Source organism: Prionailurus bengalensis, chromosome D4 (genome assembly GCF_016509475.1).
Source record: "Prionailurus bengalensis isolate Pbe53 chromosome D4, Fcat_Pben_1.1_paternal_pri, whole genome shotgun sequence".
NCBI classification, from domain to species: domain Eukaryota; kingdom Metazoa; phylum Chordata; class Mammalia; order Carnivora; family Felidae; genus Prionailurus; species Prionailurus bengalensis.
Window position 1 is genome coordinate 73592218 of NC_057359.1, and position 26337 is coordinate 73618554.

Consider the following 26337-nt stretch of genomic DNA (forward strand, 5'->3'; position numbering starts at 1 on the left):
ACTTTCAGTAAAAATAAAGATTATCTTGTAAGATAATTTCAGCCACCAAAAAAAAAATCTTTTAATAATCATGACTCATTTTTCCTGAAATAAATATATTTTCAAAGATTTTTTAAAGTTTATTTGTTTGTTTGTTTAGAGAGCGGGAGAGAGTGAATCCCAAGCTGTGTCAGTGCAAAGCCTGACGAGGGGCTCTGATTCATGAACCATGAGATCATTACTTGAGGCAAAACCAGGAGTCAGATGCTGAACCAGCTGAGCCACCCAGGTGCCTCTAAAGATTTTTTTTAATTTTTTTAATGTGTTTTTTTTTTTTAGCTTATTTTTTAGAGAGTGCAAGCGGGGGAGGGGTAGAGAGAGAGGCAGGTAGAGGATGAGAAGCAGGCTCTGTGCTGAGAGCAGTGAGCCCAATGTGGGGCTCGAACTCATGAACCGTGAGATCATGACCTGAGCTGAAATCAGACACTCAACCAACTGAGCCGTCCAGGCTCCCCAAAGATATTTTATTTGTAAATAATCTCTATATCAAATGTGGGGCTCAAACTCACAACCTTGAGATCAAGGTTCACACGTTCTACGGACTGAGACAGCCAGGCGCCCCTCGGAAATAAATATATTTAACTTATATAAGCAAATATATAAATTTCTTTACATTTTAAATATATAATTGGTCAGATTCCAAGGGATTATCTGCTTTTCTGGAAAAAAAAGGTCAACTGTCTTTGGAAAATTTCTTTGCATGATTTTACAGGAGCAGCCTCTAAAATGAAGTGTTCAGTGAATGTCCAAAGAACAAATGAATGCATTGTCGTAGTGTGCATCAGCTGAGAGTACCTGAGTAGGGCATGTGAGACTAAAAACTCCTACACAAACATTTGCGTTTATTAATCTGCTTTCCACTTAAAATGCACAGATAAGAATTTTTTAAGTTGAGCAAATGCGTAGAGCTCAGGGAAACAATATTTTTTTTGCTAAGAGAACCCCACTAATTCATCAGAGGCCTACGATTTCCTCACATGGACATCCCCTCTGGTCCTCTTCCCCGGGACCCTCTCCCAACCCACTCCCTTAGACTTCCTGACTTACCGCCCATCTTCTTCCCCGAAGAAAGGGTTAGCTGTAGCACTAGAAGTTCAGGATGCGCTAGGACCGTCCCTGAGACACCTGTGTACGGTTTCTGGGCACCTGGCCAGGAGGGTCTCCTCGGAGCCAAAAAAGTTAGTAACTGGTCTAGAAAATACACACACAGTGTCAGAGTCTACGAATTTCTAAAGTGAACTTTGTGACATCACGCAATGACAAAGGAGTGGGAAGGAAAGTATTCTGGCTTTGAGTTGGGCAGACCCTGGCTCAGATCTCCGTTCTTCTCTTTCCTCTCTCCGTGTGTAACCTCGGGCAAAGGACTGAATGTTCCCGGGCCTCAGGACCCGGGACACAGGAATAACACGACACAGGAATAACACGATTTGTGGCGAGAATAAACGTATCCAGACGGCTGTGGGTACTCAGTGAAATAGCTTCCTCTCCCGCTATCCCTTTGTCCTTCCAGACCTCAAAGATCCGTAACTTAAGGAGTCGAAGGGAAGCCACAAAAGGACTAAAGGTTTAGAAATAAGATCTAAGGAGAATGGGTGAAGGAATGGTAAATGTTTTGTGAGGAGAGGAGAGTGTTCAGTCCAGACAGAGAGCAATAATTAACTATGGTTATCCTTTATAAGCGCCCGCTACCTTGCTTGGCATTTAATATAGTTTTGTTCAGTCCTCAGAACAGCACTGTCAGGAACGTGGGATTATTCGCTCCACATTATTGGTGAGGAAACTGCTATTTTATACACCCAAGTGCACCCGGCTACATGGAGAAGTGGAGAGTCAAACTCAGGACTGATACTTTGCACTAGCTTAAGATCGTCCCACGGGGAAGCTGGCCCCAAAGAGGAACAGGAGGGAGACGAGGAAGATGGCTGTCATCTCTTGGTATCAGGGACAGGCAGGGGCCAGGGAAAACAAGTACAAAGGCTTTCTTTGGTTGGGACTCATCAGAAAGGGAATCCCCAGGCCTCTGTTGCCTTATGTGTGGACTCGCCTGATGGCAGGAGGGACTCTATCCTCCGTGAAGGAAATGGGCTGGTGAGCACCAGGCTGGGGACTGATGTCTTGGGGGCCACACAGGCTGACCTGAGCACTGTGCCCCTCCTCACCCGGGAGGACTCACTAGCTAGCACACGGTTGAGTCCATCCCTCTGTTTTCTCTATGTTCTGTTGTTGTTGTAAACTCCCATTTGGCTCATGCTGGCCATCCCCAAGAGTTTATACAAAACTAACTAAAAATATTAAAATGTACAAATGAAATTTGTTGTAGCCTTAATCTTGGAACCTCTCCATTTTCTTTCTTTCTTTTTTTTAATGTTTATTTTTGAGAGAGAGAGAGAGAGCACCAGTGGGGAAGGGGCAGAAAGAGAGGGTGACACATCCAAGGCAGGCTCCAGGCTCTGAGCTGTCAGCACAGAACCCGATTCAGGGCTCGAACCCCTGAACTGTGAGATCATGACCTGAGCCACTCGGGCGCCCAGAACCTCCCCATTTTCTTATGCACGGAACAGGTTTGACAATTAGGATTCTGGGCAAGGCCCTTGGGCTGTTGGCCTTTCCAAGCCACCTGGGGTCTAATTTTCATGCCACCTCAGCACCGGTCTAGGACGTGCCTCCTTCCACTCTGCGGCTCCTCCGAGTAGAAGCCAAGACTTCTTTCTTGCCCTAACTTTGGTTCTTCACCTTGCTGAGGAGCAGTGACTGGAGCTTAATCTCATGTCTGCGATCCATTTCCGCTATGGAGCTGTACTGTCCTTCCCCATCTGGATCACCGTGAGGCTGCCAGAACGGTGTGCCTCCCCCCTGCATCTTCTTCTCTCGTGGAGACACGGAACAGGCCAGTTCGACAGACTCAACCCTGTGTTCTGACTCACAGAGGCCTATCACTCTTACACATGCAGGGCACCATTTGGAGCCAAAAACTTGGTTTTTGAAGAGCGGTTCCAAACACTGAAAACTGTGTTTGGATTTCACCTCGATGGAGAACTTTATGTTTAGTTCATGTTTCTAAACGGCACCTGGGCTTAAAGTGGCTTCTAACCCTGATATGCCTTCTGAGTGGAACTAAGCAGAGAACCCTGGTCCCACACCACCGCCCACCCCCGCCCCCCGCAAGATCACAGGGAAGAACAAAGCCACACTGAGAAAGGACAGGCCACGGTTTGAAAGTGAATGTCTCTTGGCCTCAGAATGCTGCCACCTCCCGCAGTGCCAGCCCTTGGCTGTAGTCCACTCTGAGCAGGTGAATTCCTCGGCTGAAACTCGCACACAGCAAGGAGACGGTGTCGCCAACAGCCAGGGAAGTCAAAGGTCCTGATCCGTCCAGGGACAAGGTGAACAGGCAGGCTGGGGGAGGAAGAGGGAACCAGCAGCTTAGGCCAAGAGCGCGGCGTCATGGAACGCGAGGTCTCTGAGAAAAACGCGGGTAAGTAAAGCGCGCGCTACCTGCATGGAACCCTGTAAGAGCAGCCCCCGCGCACCAGCGGGGAAGTCAACCCGGGGTCAACCGCACGGCTTCAACTACACAGAACGGCACATGGACCAAACAAGATGTGTATCACTCGGAAGCACGTTCAGACAGTTGGGGCCTCACCTGCAAGGACATGTTAACACATTGCCCTCAATTACCACCTGCCCAGAGAGCAAGGCAGGGGCCAGGGCAGAGGAGAACAGATAAGGACACTGATCTCCAGCGGCTGGCCTCTGGGGTCTTGCTCCCTTCAGGACAAAGGAAATTGGGACCCGAAGGCCAGTCTGAGGGCCTCCAGCTGACACAGTCTCCCCCCGGTCTCCATCTTGGAGGCCGTAGGGGCACACCTGGGGGGCAGGGCAGCACTTTCAGACCTTGTTCTCCTTGGACACTGAATCCCAAAACAGCTGCACTGGGCAGCTCCGGGTGGGGCACAGCTAGGCTGTCCTCCCTTTGGGAGTTTGGCCCATGTGACCACTAGACATGATCTCACGTCTTTTCTCCGAGGGGGCTCCCTGTCCTCCCCTCCCAGGAGCTAAGTTTCTGGAAGATTACCGTAAGAGGGATTTATCGTGAGGTTTGCTAGGTTAATACCGTTCGCTGTGTCTGACAGAACCCTGTGTCCAGGACAAGAGAGTATGGGGGCACCTGGGTGGCTCAGTCAGGCGAATGTCCGGCTCTTGATTTTGGCTCAGGTCATGATCTTACTGTTTGGGAGATCGAGCCCCGCATCAGGCTCTGGGCTGACAGCGTGGAGCCTGCTCGGGATTCTCTCTCTCTCCCTCTCTCTCTCTCTGCCCCTCCCCAACTTGTGCGCACTCACTCGCGTGTGCTCTCTCTCCCTCTCTGAAAAATAAGTGAACTTCAAAAAAAAAAATAGCACGGAGGCAGTGGGGTACTAGGAAGGCAGCTTTCTGGGAGGAAAGAACCCACCACCATCACTCACAGCATTTGCCAATTTTGGGGGTGTAAATACTCCCGCTATGACCGTATTAAACGTTCCTAAATATTTAGCAATCAGCCAGCAGGAGTGGGGTCTGACACACCACTTCACCGTGTTCCCTAAAACATCTTTCTCTCTGGTGCTCTGAAGTGTCATGACCTTGCTGCGACCTCAGACCTTAGCTGCAGCATCAAAACAAGGCAGAGACTTGTTTTTCTGAGACTGTCTTACTTTCTGAGACTATCTTACTCTACCACACCCCCAGCAAGAGCTGAGACTCTCATTTTAGTCCTTGAGAAAGGAATTTTAAAGTGGCAATCCTTGTTCTCCTTTCCAGACATTTTGAGCATCACATGTTAAAACCTGGTGAAGAACTTCAGATAGAAAGAATACTAAGAGCCAAATATAGTTGATCTCTCAGGAACAAGTCTATACAACATGGTACCGGGGCTCATGTGGTGATGCTTCTAGCCAGAGGCTGAACAGAATCCTGGTCCTCCCGTAACCACTCGGGGCCTGGATAGTGGTAGGACACAAGTGGCTTTGTATTTGCTGAGCAATGGAAAGAGTTTCAAGGAAGCTTTTAGGATGCCACGAAGCTTTGAGAAACACCAACAGCAGGCTCCTTACCTCCAGTATCTTGGTTCCAAATCTTCACTTTGCAGTCATGTGATGAGGTGGCAATTGTAGGCATCAAGGCTGATGCTCTTGGTAGAAAGACACAGGATGTGACAGTCTGGAAATGCCCCTTGTATTCACATATTCTATTCCGCGTCTGCCGTAGGTCCCACAACTGCAGAGTAATGACATAGGCTAGCTCATACATGCATACCTTCCAGCTGCATACGTGCTTCAGTCACTGATTTCCATCTCCGCGCCTGCTCATGAGCCACCCATTCCTTCCACCTACCTACTCGCATCGCCACCCCCCATCTTCACATCCCATCCACACACCGAACCATCTATCCATCTAGCAGTTATTTTAAACATCAACTATCAGGGCGCCTGGGTGGCTCAGTCGGTTGGGCGGCCGACTTCGGCTCAGGTCATGATCTCGCGGTCGGTGAGTTCGAGCCCCGCGTCGGGCTCTGTGCTGATAGCTCGGAGCCTGGAGCCTGTTTCGGATTCTGTGTCTCCCTCTCTCTGCCCCCCCCCCCCCCCCCAGTTCATGCTCTGTCTCTCTCTGTCTCAAAAATAAATAAACGTTAAAAAATTTTTTTTTAAAATAAATAAATAAAAAATAAACATCAACTATCTCCAACAACCCTGGGTAAGGGTGTGCCAGGAGAGTTGTTGCCTTCCACAACAACTAGGGAAGTGAAAGCTCCACGCCCTACAGCATGATGGGACAGTATGGGGTTGCCTACTGTCTTTTTTAAAGTTTTAATTTATTGGGGCACTTGGGTGGCTCAGTCAGTTAAGCGGCGACTCCAGCTCAGGTCATGATCTCGCGGTTTGTGGGTTTGAGCCCCGTGTCAGGCTCTGTGCTGACAGCTCAGAGCCTGGAGCCTCCTTTCAATTCTGTGTCTCCCTCTCTCTTTGCCCCTCCCCTGCTTGCTCTGTGTCTCTTTCTCTCAAAAATAATAAACGTTAAAAAAAATTTTTAATAAAAAAAATTAAAGCTTTTAATTTATTTAAGTAATCTCTACACTCCATGTGGGGCTCAAACTCATGACCTGAGATCAAGAATCACATGCTCTCGGGGCGCCTGGGTGGCGCAGTCGGTTAAGCGTCCGACTTTAGCCAGGTCACGATCTCGCAGTCCGTGAGTTCGAGCCCCGCATCGGGCTCTGGGCTGATGGCTCGGAGCCTGGAGCCAGTTTCCGATTCTGTGTCTCCCTCTCTCTCTGCCCCTCCCCCGTTCATGCTCTGTCTCTCTCTGTCCCAAAAATAAATAAACGTTGAAAAAAAAAATTAAAAAAAAAAAAAAAAAGAATCACATGCTCTTCCAACAGAGCTAGCCAGGCACCTGGGGTTGCCTACAGCTCAAGAGCTGCCTTCTATCAGCCTCTTGGCCCCTGGGGGTCCTGTGGAGACCGCAAGGTCAGGAGCACCCTTCTCGTAAGGACACGTAGGCGCAGACTTTCTGATTTATTGTCTACGTGCTGAACCTCGGTGTATGAAGATGAGACTCCACAGCAAAGGAGGTGCTGCCAACCCCACTCTCGCTGATATGAATCAGACGAGCCAGAGAACAACGTGCAGGGAGGAGAGCCAACTGAATTGTGTGCAAAAAAGCATAAAATCGCCGGACTCCGTGTAATTGAGGAGAATAACATTCAGAGGAGAGAGTGATCCGAATTGTGTCCGAAAAACAATGAAATCACAGGACGCCATGTCAGTTGTAGGAGGTGGAAATGTTTAGCTTGGCGAAGAGATGCTACATCAATAGCCTGGGATTCAACACCTCAACCTACCACTTGCTAGAGGTGTGGTCATGGGGCACCTGGCCAGCCCAGTCGGTAGAGGTGTGGTCCTGTGCAAGAGATTTCAACCTGCCATGCCTCTATTTCCTCATCTGTAAAATGGGGATTATTATAGCATTTAACTCATGAGGTTGTTTAAAGGATTAAATGAGATAATGCATGTAATGTGCTCAGGCCAGTGTCTGGCATGTAATGTCTGAAAAAATGGGGGCTGTAATTGTTTTATTCAGACTAGATGCCCCTTTAACCCATATTCTACAATTAGGAATCCAAGGTACTTTGGAGGAGCCGAGGCAATCTAACCCAAATTAACTGCAAGGAAAGATATATGCGTGAGGGATGGGGTGGGCCCTCAACCAACACTGGGGCTTCAAGCTTCCTGAAGAGCTTGAGGCTCCTTTACTGTGACCACAAGTACAATGGGAATACCCTTGGCTCTTCAAATAATCCCTCCCCTTTCTAAGCCCTGCTGGGAGTAGGGACATTAGCAAGTAGGGACATTAGAAGGTTCTGTGTTTAGCACCTTTCCAACTTGACTCTCATCCCATCCCTCTTTCTGCTACTGATTCAGAGAGCCCAAGGCTAATGGAGGTTTCTTGAAAGAAGCTTCTGGAATGTAAAGGCTCACTTACAGTATGCACTTGGAATAGGCCTGAGCCATTAGTAGAGCCTGCCTGTGTAGCCAGTATAGACACGAGGTCAGAGTAAGTAATTTGTTCAGCAACCAGACACCTGGACCCCCCAGTCTCTTACCGTGGCTTCACAGCCTTCCCCTCCAAAACCGTTGCTGCAGGAGATACATTTGTGTCCATCCTCACTGACCTCGCAGTAGGTCTGAATATGCTGCTTTGTGGGAAATATATGCGCTACCTGCAGCCCCCGACTGTCCCATAATCTGAAAGGAATTACAGCAGGAAATAAATCCGTGGTAAATTTGTCTGAAATACCAACTACCATAAGTCTCGGCTCTTGGCTGCTTCGGGCAGTCACGTTTGTCATGATTCACCTAAAAACAGGAGTATGAACCAGATCAAGCTTGGAGACTCCAAAGCTGCCAGGAAATAACCAATTTGAAAGACATCTGAGCTCTTTCTATTTTGAGATCCAGTTAATAGGAATTTAGACCAAGCATCTTAATTGTACAAGTTAATTTGTTAATCTGGCCCTTTGGGATACTGCTTTCAATGGAGAAGAGGATATTTCTGTGCCTGTGATTTAAAAAAAAAAATTTTTTTTTAAGATACTTATTATGATCCAGAAGAGCAGTCACCATTCTAGAATCAGATACAAAAGATTTACAGGTCTTGGCCTACCTGGGCCATGGGGTCCATGGGGGAGTTTTTTATTCTATCTCTCATCTCATTTTACCTCATTCCTGCTATTTGCTAAGTAGAATGAATCTCTTCTGAGATCCAAAGTTCCCAGTCATACTTTCTGCTCAAGAACGATTTACTTGTTGACTCCCCTGCTAGGGATTCCGACCCCATTTCCCTAGACAAGGCTTCACCCGGGGGCTGGCACCCAGCGGTGGCAAGTGGAGCCGGGCAGCTCGAAGGGGGGGACAAGCTTAACGTGAGCTCAACGTCCTGAGCTTAATGTGAATACATTCACACAGCGGGTGAGGGGTGTGTGTGTGTGGGGGGGGGGGGTCAGACAGAATCAGCTGCTTCAGAACCATCCAGGACAGGGGCTTTTTCCCGGCCCGACTTCCTGGCTTCCAACCTCTAACAGACCCCAGCCCCAGAGAACGGCAGAAGTAGAAGCGCAGAAGGCTCTGGAAAGGCACAGCAATGTGGAGAGCGGAGGGGGAAGGGAGTCATGTCGGCACGGGAACCACAAACCTTCACCAGAAACCCTTTCCCAGCTGCTCAGTAAGCCCACCTGATGGTTTTATCTTCAGAAGTCTGTAGTATATATGGTTCCTGGGGGACCCAGCACAAGTGAGTGACCTGGGAAAAGCAAAATTTTCAAAAGTTCTCCATACCGAATCATTCCTCTACTGTAATTCCTGTAAACTGTGCTTAGGGCGACTGGGTGACTCAGTCCTTTGAGCATCTAACTTTGGCTCAGGTCATGATCTTGCAGTTTGTCAGTTCAAGCCCCACATCGGGCTCACTGTCGTCAGTACTGAAGCTGTCGGCACAGAGCCCGCTTCGTATCCTCTGTCCCCTCTCTTTCTGTCTCTCCCCTAATTTGTGATCTCTCTCTCACTCTCTCAAAAATAAACATTAAAAAAAAATCTGCTAAATAACACCCCTGCCCTACTTCTCAAGGATGCTGACTAGTACATTTGACTTGGAGGGGTTCTATGTTTTGCAGGCACCCACTAGTCGTGCTCCACTGGCAAACCCCGGATGAGCAGGAGCAATGGTAGCAGCTCTGGGCCCGTCGTGAGTACCCAAACGCATGCAGGCGCCCAAACACGCGGTAGAGAGTGGCCGGCGAGTGGCCGCTAAGGAGAGCAGCCCCTATTCTACCTTCTACGTTCAACGGTGGGACCATGAAACCCTAGTCTAAGGCCTCACAGGGTTCAGAAGGAGTGTTCTTTCTCTTCATCCCTTGTAGCCCCCTGCTGGACAGGCATGAAACCATTTTCAAAACAGCCCAAGGGGACAGGATTTTCTTCCAGCAACCTCCACAAATGTGGAGGGCATAAGGCAAGCATACCTTGCCATGGATAGTTGTCTTCGAAATTGGAAAAGATGACTATGACTGACATTTGATGACCACTACAGGAACATCTACCATGTCAGGTCACAGGATCCTCCCCATTTTATACATGAAGACATATTCTAATTAACTGTCTTGGGGTAACACAGCTTAAAAGTGATGGATGTTGGGGCACCTGGCTGGTTCAATCAGTACAACATGTGATTCTTGATCGCGGGGTTGTGAGTTCGAGCCCCACGTCAGGTGTAGAGATTACTTAAAAAAAAAAAAAGTGATGGATCCATGATGTGAACCCAGGTATGACTGACCTCAAAGACTGTGGAGTTTATATACCAGTCTGCTACCAGAAAACGCTGGTCTTCATAAACACAGCAAATTATACATAAAGCAAAGGGTCACGCTTATGTCTCTGCACAATGTTACATATACCGAACACACAACAAGCATAAGTTGTGAGATCCTGGAGGACGAGGACTGTGTCCTGGGCCGCTAACCCTGCTCCTAGCACAGAAGGTAAGGAGTAACTATATTTTGAGGGAATGAGGACACCACTTAAAATTCTGATATAAACTAAACAGAACATCTCAAGAGAGCATCCAATCTGATAACCCTGAGAGGCTGAGTTCGAGGTAAGCAGTAATGAGGACCCACACCTCTACTGCCTGGCCATGGATCTTCTGATCTCTCTCTCCAGGTTCTCTGCCTCACCCCATGCTCCCTCCTGCTGTCCTGCTCTGTTCCAAGTTTGAGTTCCTACCAGGTTCCTGGAGATGGAAGCTGTCTCTGCACACTGGCCGGTCCCAACGTCCCACAGAAGCAGGGTGTTGTCCCGAGAGCCAGTACACAGCTGTGAAGAGTCTGGGGAAACGAGGCAAAGGTGGGTCCGTGAGATGGGCCCAGCACAGGACTTTTCAGAAAGCACAAGGGCGCTGGGAAGAGATCTGTTTTACTTCACCTGGACTCACGGCCAATCCAGTGACCACCATGGCGTGGCCAGAGAACTGCTGCCTTGGTTGCGAGGGGCCGTGCAAGTCCCACATCATGACCATCCTGTCACGAGAGGCGCTGAAGAACTGGCTCGATCTGTGCACACAGGCTATCTGCTCGAGAGAAAAAAATGCTCCAGTGTGCTGGTCTGATTGGACTTTAAAATGGGAAACAGGGCGGGGCGCCTGGGTGGCTCAGGTGGTTGAACCTCCCTCTCTTATTTTTGGCTCAGGTCATGATCTCCCAGTTTGAGAGTTTGAGCTCCAGGTCGGGCTCTGCGCTGACAGTGCAGAGCCTGCTTGGGATTCTCTCTCTCTCCCTCTCCCTCTGCCCCTCCCCACCTCTCTCTCCCTTTATCTCTCAAACTAAATAAATGAACTTAAAAAACTGTTTTAATGGGAAACAGGGGGATGAGGGTGTTAGGGCTTGAGGCTCTTGCATGCACGGCCCTTGGCACGTCAACAACATACTCTGCGCCGCGTGAGTTGTTGGCTGTTGCCCAGTTTCATTCTGGCAGAGTTTCCATCCCGATTCCGATATTTAGTTCATTTAGGGGGATTCCAGAGAGGCAGTTGTAGAAATTGGCCTTCTCTATCATTTCTGCTGCAAGCTCACTCTACCCTGTAATGCTTTCTTAACAAATTAATATATTTTTAAAATTTTTTAACGTTTATTTACTTTTGAAAGAGAGCCACAGAGTGCAAGCAGGGGAGGAGCAGACAAAGAGGAGACACAGAATCCGAAGCAGGCTCCGGGTTCTGAGCTGTCAGCACAGAGCGGACACGGGGCTTGGACTCACAAACCACGAGATCATGACCTGAGCCAAAGTTGGATGCTTTTAACTGACTGAACCACCCAGGAGCCCCAACAAAATTAATTTTTATTTAACCATTGTTGGCTTTTTAAAAAAATTTCCCAACTAGACTGGAAGGTTCCTGTCATTTTTCTGGCTACAGTGAACACATAGGCAGCCTTCAGTACATGCCCCTGTGGAGTTAGGACAGTCAGGGGAGTTATTCTGAGCTGTTCTCTGCTTACCACCTGAGCTATTAAGGGCTTGGTGACAAAATAAAAATCGTGTCTAATAGGCCTGCAACAATGGCTGAGTGAACGGTCTGCTCTGTTTTTCCTCGAGAAAGGGTTCACAGCATCCAATGAAGCCCTTGCATTTTCCTTAAGACTGAATACTCAGGGCGCCTGGGTGGCTCAGTAGGTTGAGCGTCTGACTTCAGCTCAGGTCATGATCTCACGGCTCATGAGTTTAAGCCCCACGTCGGGCTCTGTGCTGACAGCTCAGAGCCTGGAGCCTGCTTTGGATTCTGTGTCTCCCTCTCTCTCTGCGCCTAACCCACTTGCATTCTGTCTCTGTCTCTCTCAAAAATAAATAAACATTAAAAAAAAATTAAAAATAAATAAATAAAAAGACTGAATACTCAATCACCCTTCTTACTCAGAGCTCTTGGATACTCCTTCATTCAGTTCCAAACTCCCTCCATGAGGATAACCCTTTGCTAAGTACCTTAGTGATTTCTCGTTCGTGTCCTCTGAAACGTCTCACCACGTTTCCGGTTTTCCAGTCATAGGCCACGGCTGTCTGCAGAGGGTCATCACAGTCACCAGAGTCTTTGTAATATTTCAATTTTAAGTGAATTTTTATTTAACTGAAACAACAAGCCATCACTTCATTCCCCACCTAATTTCACCCTCCCTGTCGAGCCTTGGGGCTTTATTGTTGCCTCCCTCCTCATGTGCCCCTACACAGTTTCTTTCTTTTCCTCCTGACCAACCTCTAGGACCATGGGTCACTCCTTGGAGCCTTACTGATGGGTTCAGAGGATACTCCCCAAGGGGAACTGACTCAGGTTGAGGTTCTGGTTGTAGATGCTGAAGTACAATTCTACATGGGATTATAGTCTTTCCCCCTACTTGTATCGTACTTTTATTTTAGTGTATTTAAAAAAAATTTCTCATGGCTCAGTCATTAAGCATCTGACTTCGGCTCAGGTCATGGTCTCACGGTTTGTGAGTTCAAGTCCCACATCAGGGGAACTCGAGCCCTGCTTCGGGTGAGTGCCGTCTCTCTCTCTCTCTCCAACCCTCCCCCTCCTTGCCTCTCCTAGGGATTCTCTCTCTCTCTCTGCCCCCCACCCCCCCCTGCTCACTTACACCTCTTTAAAAAAATTTTTTTTAAATTTGCCATCTTAAAAAAAATCACCATCTTAATAATTTTAAGGTGTGTAGTTCAGTACTGTTAAGTATATTCACACTGTTGAAAAACAGATCACTCTTTTTTTTTCCTAATTTCAAAAAAAAAAAAAAACCATAATCCCATCTGCCAGAGAGAATCATTATTAAAACTTTCTTTGAATCCTTTTTCCAGGTGTATACTTTAATATTTTGTTGTAAGCATTTCTCCTCCTGAGCAGGAGACTCCCTGTTTAGCATCCTCTGGCCTGGTCTCCGGTAGTTCATTGCTAGAGAGTTAAGGAGCATGTCAGCACTGGACCTGGTTAAATCCCAGTTTCTTCATTTGTCAAACAGAGAGGCTAACCCTTCCCTACCTACCTTGAACACGTGAAGATCGTATAAATAAAATTTCATACATCTAAGATGATATTGACTTTAAGACGAAATGCTGCCAATTAAATTATGATTACCATGCTTTCTCATCAGTTTTTATTTTATTTATTTATTTTTAAGTAGGCTCCATGTCCAATGTGGGGCTTGAACTCACGACCCTGAGATCAAGAGGTGTACACTCTACGGACTGAGCCAGTCAGACGCCCCTATCGTCAATCTTTAGATGCGTACTGATTTCCAAGGTGCTAAAGTAAAAAAACATGAGCGTCTTAGAATCCGTGAAATACAATGTGAAAATGAGAGGAATTAAAAGAATCACTTTTGCTACCAATGTCCTGGCTGTGAGTGCTGTGATAGATCCAGATGTGGGGGGTGGGGGGGCTTCCTGATCCAAAGTGACAGTGGGAGGAAGGGCAAGAGCACAGAAGGGCGAGATCATGACACACACACCAGGGTAGAGATTTTGACAGAAGAACTGCATGAAAGAGACTGGAAGTCTTTGGGCGATGAGGAACTCCTGCGTCTGTGTGTGGGTATGAAAATGGATTGGTTGGAATAACACTCTGCATTTATAAAAAGCACGTGGGTGGTCTGGCACATCACCAAAGATCTTACCACCCTATCCTCACCACTGTCCTGGGAGGCTGGCGTTATCATCCCCATTTCATGGATACGGAGACTGAGGCTCAAGGCCAGTACACGACTTGCCCAGAGAACAGGAAGAGTCAGAGCAGGGACTTACACCCAGTCTGCCTAAGTCTAAAGCCCATGGTTTTACACGACTCAACACGGCTTCCAGAAACGCAAAACCAGCGCTCCCTTCTCAAATAGCTTCCCACGTCCTCAAGAAGCTGGGTCCCCGTCAAGCACGCAAACCCCACCTTATCTTTTCCTCCAGAGACACACAGGTCTGAGCTCAGGGCAGCAACGACAGACACAGTATCCACGTGGGCTGGGCTATACTCCTGACAAGCTTTAGTTTGAATTCTCTCTTCTAGAATTCCGTCGGGCCTGCTAAAGAGAGGACGGCAAATGAGAGGCCCACCGGTATGGAGTGCAGCGGGGCCAGGGGAAGGGGAGGTGGGCTACGGGAGAGGCTGAGGAGAAACCTGGAAAAGGGGTACAGAAAGGAGACCCACGGCCATTGCCAGAAACGGGATTATTATCGCTGAGCACGTTCAGAACGACTGAAGGACTGGAATCCAATAAAGGGGAATCCTGAAGCCAAGAAGCCAGGAGTCTCTGCTCACCCTGGAGATTATTCCCAAAGCTGCAGGGCCCCTCTCTGTGTGGCTGTGGACTCTAGCTAATCAGCTGTTTCTCATCCACAAGAAAACAGACCCAACTGACTGTTCCGGGAAGGTCATCAATAATCACTCTGGGCCTTCTCTTTCTTTAGTGGAGAATTAAAAAAAAATTTTTTTTAAACATTTCATTTTTAAGTAATCTCTACACCCAACAACCTCGAGATCAAGTCACATGCTCTACCGACTAAGGTAGCCAGGCGCCCCTTTAGGGAATTTTAATGCACGCGATAGAACACGGGATCCCCGTCTGTGTAGGACTGCCGTACCTGTACTTGTAAGTGCTATGTTTGAGTTTGCTTTGCAGTTTCCCCATCACTGCACAGGATCTACACAAAACCTTGCAGGGAGGAGACCAGGGCAGCAGCATCCCTTGTGGCTGCTGGAAGAGGTGTCCCCTGAGTAAAAAGAACACGTACTGTTAATTTTGTTAGACATGATAATGGTAGGATGCTTATGTCAACATAAATACTTCTTTTTTTTTAAAAGACGAATTCATTGTGCTCATTCGCTTTTCCTCCTCTCCCTGCCTCCTCTTCAGGCTCTGGGAACGCACCCTCCGGTAGAGCTTTAGCAGATCAGCGAAAACAAAAACAAAAGTAATTAAAAAAAATTTTTTTTTTAATGTTTTTATTTATTTTTGAGAGGGAGAGACAGAATGCGAGGTGGGGCGGAGGGAAGGAGCAGAGAGGGAGACACACACAGAATCCAAAGCAGGCTCCGGGCTCTGAGCTGTCAGCACAGAGCCCGAAGTGGGGCTCAAACCCACAAACCGTGAGATCATGACCTGAGCCAAAGTCAGATACCTAACCGACTGAGCCACCCAGGAGCCCCAAAAACAAAACGAATTTTTAAAATACAAAGAGGTTTCTCAACAAGTTAAATGTAGAATTGCCGTATGACCCAACAATTCTACCCCTGGGAAGGTAGCCAAAATAATTGAAAATAGGTGTTCAAACAAAAATTTATACATGAATGTTCATGGCAGCACTGTTTCCAATAGCCAAGAGGTGAAAACAACCCAAATGTCCAGCAATGGATGAATGAATAAACAAAATGTGGTATGTCCATACAATGACTATTACTCAGCCAGAAAAAGGAATAATATATTGACACATATGATAACCTGGATGAACCTTGAAAACATCACACTAAGCAAAAGAAGCTAGGCACAAAAGGCTACATATTATATGATTCCATTCATATGAAACATCCCTCATCAGAATCTACATAGACAGAAAGCAGATTAGTGGTTGCCAAGAGCTGGGACGATGGGGGAATAGGGAATGGCTACTTTAACAGGTACAGAGTTTCCTTTATGGATAATGAAAATGTTCTGGAACTAGAAGGTGGTGATGGTTGCATAACATTGTCTATATACTAAGCCATAACAAATTTTATGTTATGCATATTCTACCACAGTAAATACTAGGAGTGTGTATTTAAAAATAAAAAATAATTTTCACCAGTGAAGTTTCTCGAAAAGAGCCTTATTTATTCTAAAAGGTTATAACCTTCCTAGGGTGTGTTTTTTTTAATAATTTCACATGGGGCAGCTGGGTGGCTCAGTCTCTCAGTCTCTCTGCCCCTCCCCTGCTTGTACTCTGTCTCTCTGTCTCTCTGTCAAGTATAAATTAAAAAATAATAATAATTTCACATGACACTTCTCGAAATTAGTGTGCCAGGTCACAGGTAAGAATGAGATACTAGGGACATCTGGCTAGCTCAGTTGGTAGAGTATGCAACTTTTTAAAAAATTAATTCATTTATTTATTTTGAGAGAGAGGGAGGGGCAGAGAGAGGGAAAGAGACAGAATCCCGAGCAGGCTTCTCACTGTCCGCACAAAGCCCCATGCAGGGCTCAAACTCACGAACCATGAGATCGTGACCTGAGCCGACTGACTAAAACCTGGCTAAAACCGACTAAGCCACGCAGGTGCCCTGGTAGAGTATGCAACTCTTGATCTCAGGGTCATGAGTTCAAGTCCCATGATGGGTGTGGAGCCTACTAAAAAAAAAAAAAGAAAAGAAAACAATGAGATGTGAGACCTAATGACACTAAGTGAGACAATATAGGTAATGACCTAGACCAGCAGTTCTTAAAGTATGATCTGAGGACCGGTGGGGATTCCTGAGACCCTTTCAAGGAGTCTGTATGGTCCTCCTTTTTCCAACCACATCTCTGTGTGAAGCTTGATTTTCTTCTTATACTACAACCCCAGTAACGTTGCAATGGATTGAATGCAGAAGCAGATACAAGAACCCAACCGCCCTATGTGGAAGCCAAACGTGAACAAGAATCGCAAAAATGTAAAACAATGCCACTCTTTTCCAACCAATTTTTTTTAATGTTTTTATTTATTCTTGAGAGGGAGAGAGAGAGACAGAGAGAGGGGAGAGAGAGCCCTGATGTGGGGCTCGAACCCACAGACCATGAAAGCATGACCTGGGCCGAAGTTGGACACTTAACCAACTGAGCCACCCAGGTGCCCATCCAACCAATTTTTTGTGTGTTTTGGAAAGCAGTTTTTTTTTCTTTCTTTCTTTCTTTTTTTTTTTAATAGGTTTTAAGTTAGGGACTTAAACTCATGATCCTGAGATCAAGAGTCACATGCTCTACCCACTGAGCCAGCCAGGAACCCTAGAAAGCATGTTTTTCATAAAATTACTTTATGTTAACATGTAATGGGTTTATTATTATTATTATTATTTGAAAATGAATAAGTAAATATTTTTAAAATATCTGTCTTAACATAAGGGGCACCTGGGTGGCTCAGCCGGTTAAGCGTCTGACTTCAGCTCGGGTCATGATCTAATGTTTTGTGAGTTTAAGCCAGGCTCTGGGCTGACAGCTCAGATATTGGAGGCCGCTTTGGTTCTGTGTCTCCCTCGCTCTCTGCCCCTCCCCCGCTCGCACTCTGTGTGTGTGTCTGTCTCTGTCTCTCTCAAAAATAAATAAACATTAAAATATATTTTTTAATTAAAAAACTTCTTTCAAATATCTGTTTTAATGTCAATAGGTTTCAGAGTAGAACCCAACATATAACTTACATTAACAAAGCTCTTTGAGATCCCCACTAATTTTCGAGTATAAGGAAGTCCTGAGGCCAAAAAGTTTGAGAACCACTGGCCTACAACTTAAGTAATGTCAACAATGGGTGGTATATTAGAATAAATAGAATTATTGTTTTTCAGATTTATTTGCAACGTCCCCAACAACTAATAAGGCTAGAACTAAGACAGGTGAGTTAGACATTCAAAGACACTAATCCACACATTCACTCAGAAAACACTTCCCAAACACCCAATCTGTGGAGCTCTTATACTGGTCGCCGGTGAAACAGGAAAAAAGTGACAGGAAGACATGGCCAGTGTGCGTTTATCTGCTGGGACTGAAGATCTGATGAGGGGCTGATCTCAGCTACTCTGGGTCACGTGTGTGCTGCAACTAGCTCTTCCAGAAGCCAGACGGTAGAGGGAAGTAAATGGGGGTGGGAGTACTCACTTCCCATCTCCTCTGTGACTCTGTTTAAAGTTTAGGAGATGAGGGGCGCCTGGGTGGCGCAGTCGGTTAAGCGTCCGACTTCAGCCAGGTCACGATCTCGCAGTCTGTGAGTTCAAGCCCCGCGTCAGGCTCTGGGCTGATGGCTCAGAGCCTGAAGCCTGTTTCCGATTCTGTGTCTCCCTCTCTCTGCCCCTCCCCCGTTCATGCTCTGTCTCTCTCTGTCCCAAAAATAAATAAACGTTGAAAAAAAAAAAAAAAAAAGATAAAGTTTAGGAGATGAGTTTCCTATGGGCATGACTGGCCCAGCTCTAGGAAGAATGGTCTCCAGGAAGAAAAGCAGCTAAAATGCACCAAGTATTCTCAGTCATACCATTAAAAAACACTGTTCCAGGGGCACCTGGGTGGCTCACTGGTTAAACGTCTGACTTCAGCTCAGGTCATGATCTCATGATATGAGCCCCACGTCAGGCTCTGTGCTGACAGCTCAGAGCCCGGAGCCTGCTTGAGATTCTATCTCCCTCTCTCTCTGCCCCTCGTCCGATTGTGTTTTCTCTCTTTCTCTCTTTCTGTCTCTCTCTCTCCCTCAAAAATAAATAAATAAATAAATAAATAAATAAATAAACAAACAAACAAACAAATAAAAAATAAATAAATATTAAAAAGAAAGGAAAAAAAAAAAACAAAACCAGGGCACTTGGGTTAAGCATCTGACTTCGGCTCAGATCATGATCTCATGGTCCATGAGTTCGAGCACAATGTCAGGCTCTGTGCCGACAGCTAGGAGCCCGGAGGCTGGTTCAGATTCTATGTCTTCCTCTCTCTCTGCCCCTCCCCCCCCAAAAAATAAACATTAAACAATTAAAAAAAAAAAAGTTTTCCAGAAGAATTTCAGCTTACACTTTGAGAAACTGCCAGCACTGACCTCCTGACAATATGGGTAACCAGTACAGAAGCACAGTGCAGTGAAAAGAACATGGTGTGTGCCAACAAGAGCCCTGGCTCCAGCCCCAACCCTGCCTCATCCTTCTGTGTGCCCTTGGGTTCCTCCATTTCCTGCTCTGCACCTCGGCTTCCCTATCTGTAAATGAGGATACCAGATTAAATAATTTTTAGTAGACTGTGTACTCCATAAGAGGAAGGGCTCTCTCATATTCATCTTTGTACCTCAAGTGGCTTGCACAGTATGGCAGAAACATTTCTTGTTAAGTAGCGAATCTAAGGTCCCTTCTAGTTCAGACATCCTAGGATTCTCTATAACGGGCATATTATATGCTGACAGAAAAAATTCCAGGAAAATTTTCAAAACTCTGGGATGTTGTATTGCTTATAGGTAGATAGAGGCCACAGGGCTTCCAATCTGCCAGCGTAGCCCATTTTTCAACATTATCATCAAACTGAGGACAGATGCCATCCATAGATCTAGGTCACCAAAAACAGCAAATGCTATAAATGGATTGGCTTTGCTTAAAACTGATTGGATTCTTAGCTGATAGCATCTGGAGAGCCACATTTCCCATGTGAAGAGCATTCACAGGACATTCTAAGCGAAAGGTAACTTTTAGAATGACTTACCCCCAAACCAGTAGGATTTTCTGGGTGAGCTGCCGTATTCAATGCTTTGTAACATTTATCCTTTGGAAAATAGTGCAGGCAGCCACTTCCTAATCTCTGTAATTATTGAAAAGACGCTTAAATTAATCTCTTCTCTAAGCATGTTTGTTTGCACTGAAAGGAGATTCACAAGGTAAATAAAGGCTTTGTTTAATTAAAGAGATTGTTAAGTGTAGTTTTCCCACACAAAGAAAGAGATATCTTACAAAATTCCAAGATCATATAACTGGCACATTTCTTTTTTTTTTTTTTTTTTTTTTTTTTTTTTTTTCAACGTTTATTTATTTTTGGGACAGAGAGAGACAGAGCATGAACGGGGGAGGGGCAGAGAGAGAGGGAGACACAGAATCGGAAACAGGCTCCAGGCTCTGAGCCATCAGCCCAGAGCCCGACGCGGGGCTCGAACTCACGGACCGCGAGATCGTGACCTGGCTGAAGTCGGACGCTCAACCGACTGCGCCACCCAGGCGCCCCTAACTGGCACATTTCTAAAACCTAGGGAAAGTATACCAAAATGTTAATTATATATCTATTTTAATTAGTTAATTAATGAATTAAAGTTAGTTCTATACCCAATGTGGGGCTTGAACTCACCACCTCAAGATCGAGAGTCACATGCTCTACTGAGCCAGCCAGGTGCCTGGATATATCTGTTTTTAAATATACAAAGTAGGAGGGTGCCTGGCTGGCTCAGTCAATGGAACATGTGACTCTTGATCTTGGGTCATGAGTTCAAGCCCTGCTTTGGGTGTGGAGCCTATTGGAAGGAAGGAAGGAAGGGAGGGAGGAAGATACAAAGTAGGGGTCGGGGGGCACCTGGCTAGTTCAGTGGGTAGAGTACACAACTCTTGAGCTTGGGGTTATGAGTTTGAGCCCCACATTGAGTGTAGGGATTACTTAAAAATAATTTTTTTTTATAAATAAATAAATAAATGAATAAACATACAAAGTAGGATATTTAAAAAAAATTTTGCCTGGCTAGCTCAGTTGGTAGAGCATGAGACTCTTAAAAATTTTTTTTTATTTTTTTTTTATTTCAAGAGACACAGTGACTAGGGGAAGGGCAGAGAGAGAGATCCCAAGCAGGCTCCACACTGCCAGCGCGGAGCCCCACGAGGGGCTCAAACTCACGAACCTCAAGATCATGACCTGGGCCGAAACCAAAAGTCGGTGGCTTAACTTAGGCGCCCCATACAAAGTAGGATATATTTAAATGCATCATTAAACATTTTTGTTTTACTCATAGTACTTCTATTCAAAAAGATTTTTAGATTTTTTTAATGTTTATTCATTTTTAAGAGGGGGAGAGAGACAGCGAGTGGGGGAGAGGCAGAAAGGGAAACAGAGTCCAAAGCAGGTTCCAGGCCCTGAGCTATCAGCACAGAGTCGGATGCAGGCTTCAACCCCACGAACTGTGAGATCATGACCTGAACCGAAGTTGGATGCCTAACCAATTGAGCCACTCAGGCACCTCTCCACCAATTTTTTTTTAATGTTTAGTTATTTATTTTTTGAGAGAGAGAGTACGAGTACAAGGGAGGGAGCAGCAGAGAGAGAGAGAGAGAGAGAGAGAGAGAGAGAGAAAGACAAAATCCAAAGCAGGCTGCAGGCTCTGAGCTGTCAGCGCAGAGTCTGATGTGGGGCTTGAACCCCAGGAACCGTTGAGATCATGACCTGAGCCAAAGTCAGATGCTTAACCAACTAAGCCACCCAGACACCCCATTCCAAAAATTTTCAGAGCTGACTGCTTACTTCAGACCTTACTGTTTCTGTGAGAAAGACAATTTCTCCTGTTTACTTATTTTTTTAATGTTTGTTCATTTATTTTTGAGAGGGAGAGCATGTGAGTGGGTGAGGGGTGTGTGTGTGGGAGAGAGAGAGAGAGAGAGAGAGAGAGAGAGAGAGAGAATCCTAAGCAGCTCCACACTCTTAGCACAGAGCCCGATGCAGGGCTCAAACCCACCAACTGTGAGGTCATGACCTGAGTTGAAACTCTCCTGAGTTTCCTGAGCACCCCTCTCCTGTTTAAAATAAGACTTCAATAAGTATGAATCATAGAATTTGAGATATGGAAGAGTTTTTCAAAAACATCACATATAAACCATTTATTTAATATTTGAAGGGGCACCTGAGTGGCTCAGTCAGCAGGGGTCTTCATCTGAGAGTAGTGAGTTCAAAGCCCTATACTGGGCTCCATACTGGGCATGGAGCCTACTTAAAAAAACAAAAACAAAAACAAACAAAGAAAAAAAAGATCTGAAGAATCAGGGAAGAAACATTATTTGCTCAAAATTCTAACTAGGTAGGTCTCCTGACTTCTAGTCCAGAATTTCCCTTATGAACATCTACAAAGAAGAAACACAGTTTTAGTGCAGTTTAACAGCTCTATTTTAAGAACTCAAATAAAAAATTCTAATTACCAACTGACAGTGTAGCTTATTCTAATTTTTTTTTAACGTTTATTTATTTTTGAGACAGAGAGAGACAGAGCATGAACGGGGGAGGGTCAGAAAGAGAGGGAAACACAGAATCCAAAACAGGCTCCAGGCTCTGAGCTGTCAGCACAGAGCCCGACGCGGGGCTCGAACTCACGGACTGCGAGATCGTGACCTGAGCCAAAGTCGGGCGCTCAACTGACTGAGCCACCCAGGCACCCCAGGGTAGCTTATTCTAAAAATGAAGAGTAAGGGGTGTCTGGGTGGCTCAGTCGGTTGAGCAACCAACTCTTGACTTCGGCTCAGGTCATGATCTCATGGTTTGTGAGACTGAGCCCCACGCTGGGCTCTGGGCTGGTGGCTCAGATCCTGCTTGGGATTCTGTCTCCCTCTCTCTGCCCCTCCCTCGCTTGCACTCTCTCAAAAATAAATAAATAAAACTTAAAAAAATAATAAAATAAAATAAAACAAAACAAAAATGAAAAGAAACACAGCAGAGTCAGAATAACATTTGATTTAGTGCATCAGCATAGGAATTAGACAGACTTAGGTCTGAATTACAGTCTGCTGCGGCCTTGGGCAAATTGCTGAAGCCCTCAGAGTCTGTTTCCCATATGTAAAATGGGATAATATCTCTATCACTGGGCTTCGGTAAAGATTAAAAATAGCACTTACAATGTGCCAGGGACTATTCTAAATGCTTTGTATTTATTGGCTTTTTTTTTTAAATTTTTTTTTCAATGTTTTTATTTATTTTTGGGACAGAGAGAGACAGAGGATGAACGGGGGAGGGGCAGAGAGAGAGGGAGACACAGAATCGGAAACAGGCTCCAGGCTCTGAGCCATCAGCCCAGAGCCTGACGCGGGGCTCGAACTCACGGACCGCGAGATCGTGACCTGGCTGAAGTCGGACGCTTAACCGACTGCGCCACCCAGGCGCCCCGATTTATTGGCTTTTTTGATTTGTTCCACGAGCCTCTGAGATAGATGCTGTTACTATCTTCAGTTAGCAGATGAGAAAATCGAGGCGCAAAGATGTTAAATAACTTGCTCGGATTTACAGATAAGTTGCAAATAAGTGGCAGGGCTAAAACTTGAAGGTAGGCGGTCCGACTCCAGAGGCCGTGTTCTCGATCAGCCTACTATACTGCATCTCTATTAAAGCTAGTGCGTAGAAAGCCCTCAGTTCAACCTGGCAAATTGTCAATATAAAATGATGGCTACTAGCATGATGGATATATTAACAATGATCTCGCAGCTGAAAGGAGCAGTTTCTGCCAACTTCACCCTGAATACTACTATTTTTTTTTTTTTTAGTTTATTTATTTTGAGAGGGAGAGTGAGAGGGAGGGTGAGCAGATGTGCAGGGGAGGGGCAGAGAGAGAGAAGGAGAGAGAGAATTCCAAGGACTCTACACACCCAGTGCTGAACCCGATTCGGGGCTCAATCCCATGACCTCAAGATCACGACCTGAGCTGCTATCAAAGAATTGGGACACTTAACCGACTGAGCCATCCAGGCGCCCCTTAATACTACTATTAATACATATATATTAAACATATGTAACAAATATACACAAAGAACATACACAAATAGGTATATGAATCTGAAGGATATTAAAATGAAGCCAATTATGTCTCCTGACCAGAGTGACTGATCATACCAAGAATTCATTAAGTTATATATTATATAACTTAAAGGCAATTTAAAATCTCAACGACAAGGGCACCTGGGTGGCTCAGTCAGTTAAGCGGCCAACTTGGGCTCTGATCTCACGAGCCCCACATTAGTCTCTCTTCTGTCAGCACAGAACCCCTTTCAGATCCTCTGCCGCCTCTCTCTCTGCCCCTCCCCTGTGCATGCATGCACATGAGCTCTCTCTCTCTCTCAAAAATAAACAGTAATAAAATAAAATAAAATCCCAACAACAAAGTATATGTACTTGGGTAATGTCCATGTAGTTGTGATTTATTATGAGACTAATCTAAGAAGTGAAAATACTATTGTTATCTTCCATTGTTTATACTGTGAACACATAATATACTTGACAGGAGGGGCAGTGTCTTGTTCATTTTTTTTTTTAACGTTTATTTATTTTTGAGACAGAGAGAGACAGAGCATGAATGGGGGAGGGGCAGAGAGAGAGGGAGACACAGAATCCGAAGCAGGCTCCAGGCTCTGAGCCATCAGCCCAGAGCCCGACGCGGGGCTCGAACTCACAGACCGTGAGATCATGACCTGAGCTGAAGTCGGACGCTTAACCGACTGAGCCACCTACGCGCCCCCGTTTTTGTATCTGAGCTTTAAACATAGCCTGGGAGAATGGATGCAGTGCAAATATCTGGGGAATGAATGAATAATTGCACACTAAAGTGAAGAGTCTGCTTGGCAAGAAGTTTTTTTTTTTTTTTTTTTTTTTTAAAGTAGGTTCCATGCCCAATGTGGGGCTTGAACTCAAGCGACCCTTGAGCTCAGGAGTCGCATGCTCTACTAACTGAGCCAGTCCGGTGCCCTACAAGCTTTTTAAGAACCCAACAACATAAGGGTTCTTTAAAATTGACCAGCAGCGGGGCACCTGGGTGGCGCAGTCGGTTAAGCGTCCGACTTCAGCCAGGTCATGATCTCGCGGCCCGTGAGTTCGAGCCCCGCGTCAGGCTCTGGGCTGATGGCTCAGAGCCTGGAGCCTGTTTCCGATTCTGTGTCTCCCTCTCTCTCTGCCCCTCCCCCGTTCATGCTCTGTCTCTCTCTGTCCCAAAAATAAATAAATGTTGAAAAAAAAAATTAAAAAAAAAAAAAATTGACCAGCAGCAAAACATTCAGTGAAGTTACCTGAGCTTGGTCCCAGATTTTGGTCAGGAGAGGCTGGAGGGGGCTTGGAAAAGCCATAAACTCAATTATTGGCTTTGGATATCCTTGTTGTTTCCAGATAAAACCAGGCCTAAATCTGAATCCCAGAAACCATTGCTGCCCCAATTTGCTTTCCAAAGACCTTCAGACACCCAGTGGTCACTCTAAACATAACTCAGAGAATTCTCATTTAACTCTCCAGTGCAGTATACTTTGATAGACTCCAGCATATATCCAATTGTTATTTTCCATCAAGAAAGCGGGACTCAGAGGGTTGTGACTTGTTAAAGGTCACAGGAGGCAGAGCTGGGGTAATGGATCTTATTTCCCTGGACTCCTGGTCCACTGTTCATGTAAATGCTGATTTCATATCTCTTTCCCTCTCCCCAAATCTCCTTCTGTACACAAGACATCAAAACGAAAGCTCAAACACAAACAAAACCACAGTGGAAGCACTGGAAGAAGGTCTGATTCGACCCTCTAATGGTAGATAGGGGAAACTGAGGCCCACAGAATAAGTGGGTCTTGCCCAGAGTCTCACAGGGAGTCAGCACTAAGGCCAGAAGTTCCAAGGTTGCCCCAAATTTGGGGGACAACCTGTGTACAATTTTTCCTTCCTGTCTCTTCAGATCACAAATGTCCCCGTTCTATCCATGGGGACTGCCAAAGCTCATTTTTGATGTGTTGGGGGTGGGGTGGGGTGAGTAGTTCACCCAAACGAGGTATATAATGCCACCCGACCCAAGGCCTGCCCTAGAACTCCCCGCTTTGGCCAGGTGGGCTGCTGCAGCCTGCAAAGCGCGAGGGCTCCCACAGCTCTGCGCGTCCCTCCCGTACCCCTTCCTCCCCCCATCGTGCTCCATACCCACCAGCCGGCTGGCCGGGCCGGGAGCTGGGGCCGGCAGGGGCGCCGAGTGGAGGGAGTCAGCAACCACCACGCTCCACAGCCTCCCATGCCACCGCCCCTAGCAACGAGGCGCGCGTCGCTAGGGCAGGAGTTCCGCGAAAAGCCTCCGGGCGCTCTCCCGGCCCCCGAACTGCAGTTCCGCCCATCTGCCGTCTCCCAGAGGCCGGGCCCAGAGCACCCTGGCCTGTTTTCTGACTGGAACAATGCAATGATGAGGTTCCAGAGAAGAGGACGGTTCTGCCCGAAGACCGCGCTGTCTGGGAATCTACAGAATGCAAGAAAAGCGGTACCACCGAGAGAGTTACCGAGAAAGTACTGAATAAATGTCATCTTTTAAATAGTTATTCGCCCCCTTGGAGGTGTTGTTTCAGTTTTTGGAGTTTTCCATGATTCCACCCCGTGATCTCTCCCTTGGACCTTTTCCCAGGTCCCCCCACTCCTATTCCTTTCATTCTTTCTTTCATCAAATCATTACAGCCCAGCACCACAGCAAAAAGACCCCTCGGTATCATCTTGAGATCCAGTGGGAAGACAGTTCCAGAAACGAACAGCAGCTGGAGTTG

General features: G+C 46.2%; 1 protein-coding gene across 6 annotated transcripts; it reads right to left on the reverse strand.

Annotated features, from left to right (window-relative positions):
* Window positions 1-861: 861 nt before the first annotated feature.
* WDR31 (WD repeat domain 31) lies at window positions 862-25843 on the reverse strand. 6 transcript variants are annotated; one of them, XM_043565228.1, is made up of 12 exons: window positions 25737-25827; window positions 24850-24964; window positions 19547-19642; window positions 14739-14867; window positions 14047-14179; window positions 12105-12179; window positions 10554-10698; window positions 10356-10456; window positions 8810-8877; window positions 7682-7823; window positions 5133-5295; window positions 862-3435 (listed from the first exon to the last, which is right to left on the reverse strand). In XM_043565228.1, the coding sequence occupies exons 4-12, from the start codon at window positions 14837-14839 to the stop codon at window positions 3275-3277; spliced, it is 1089 nt and encodes a 362-aa protein (XP_043421163.1). In that variant the 5' UTR covers window positions 14840-14867; window positions 19547-19642; window positions 24850-24964; window positions 25737-25827; the 3' UTR covers window positions 862-3274. The 6 variants fall into 6 exon arrangements, with proteins under 6 accessions (XP_043421163.1, XP_043421166.1, XP_043421162.1 ...); XM_043565231.1 differs by having other exon boundaries at window positions 14047-14176; window positions 14739-14870; XM_043565227.1 differs by having other exon boundaries at window positions 14739-14870.
* Window positions 25844-26337: the final 494 nt, after the last annotated feature.

What these genes read in the sequence shown, in the direction of transcription:
- WDR31 (XM_043565230.1), bottom strand. Translation starts at nt 14,839, where the DNA reads ATGCTGCTGCCCTGGTCTCCTCCCTGCAAGGTTTTGTGTAGATCCTGT. An exon ending in CATAGCACTTACAAGTACAG is followed by an intron (nt 14,180 to 14,738) that starts GTACGGCAGTCC and finishes TCCTCTCTTTAG; the next exon opens with CAGGCCCGACGGAATTCTAG. An exon ending in GGGAAGGCTGTGAAGCCACG is followed by an intron (nt 5,296 to 7,681) that starts GTAAGAGACTGG and finishes ATTACTCTGCAG; the next exon opens with TTGTGGGACCTACGGCAGAC.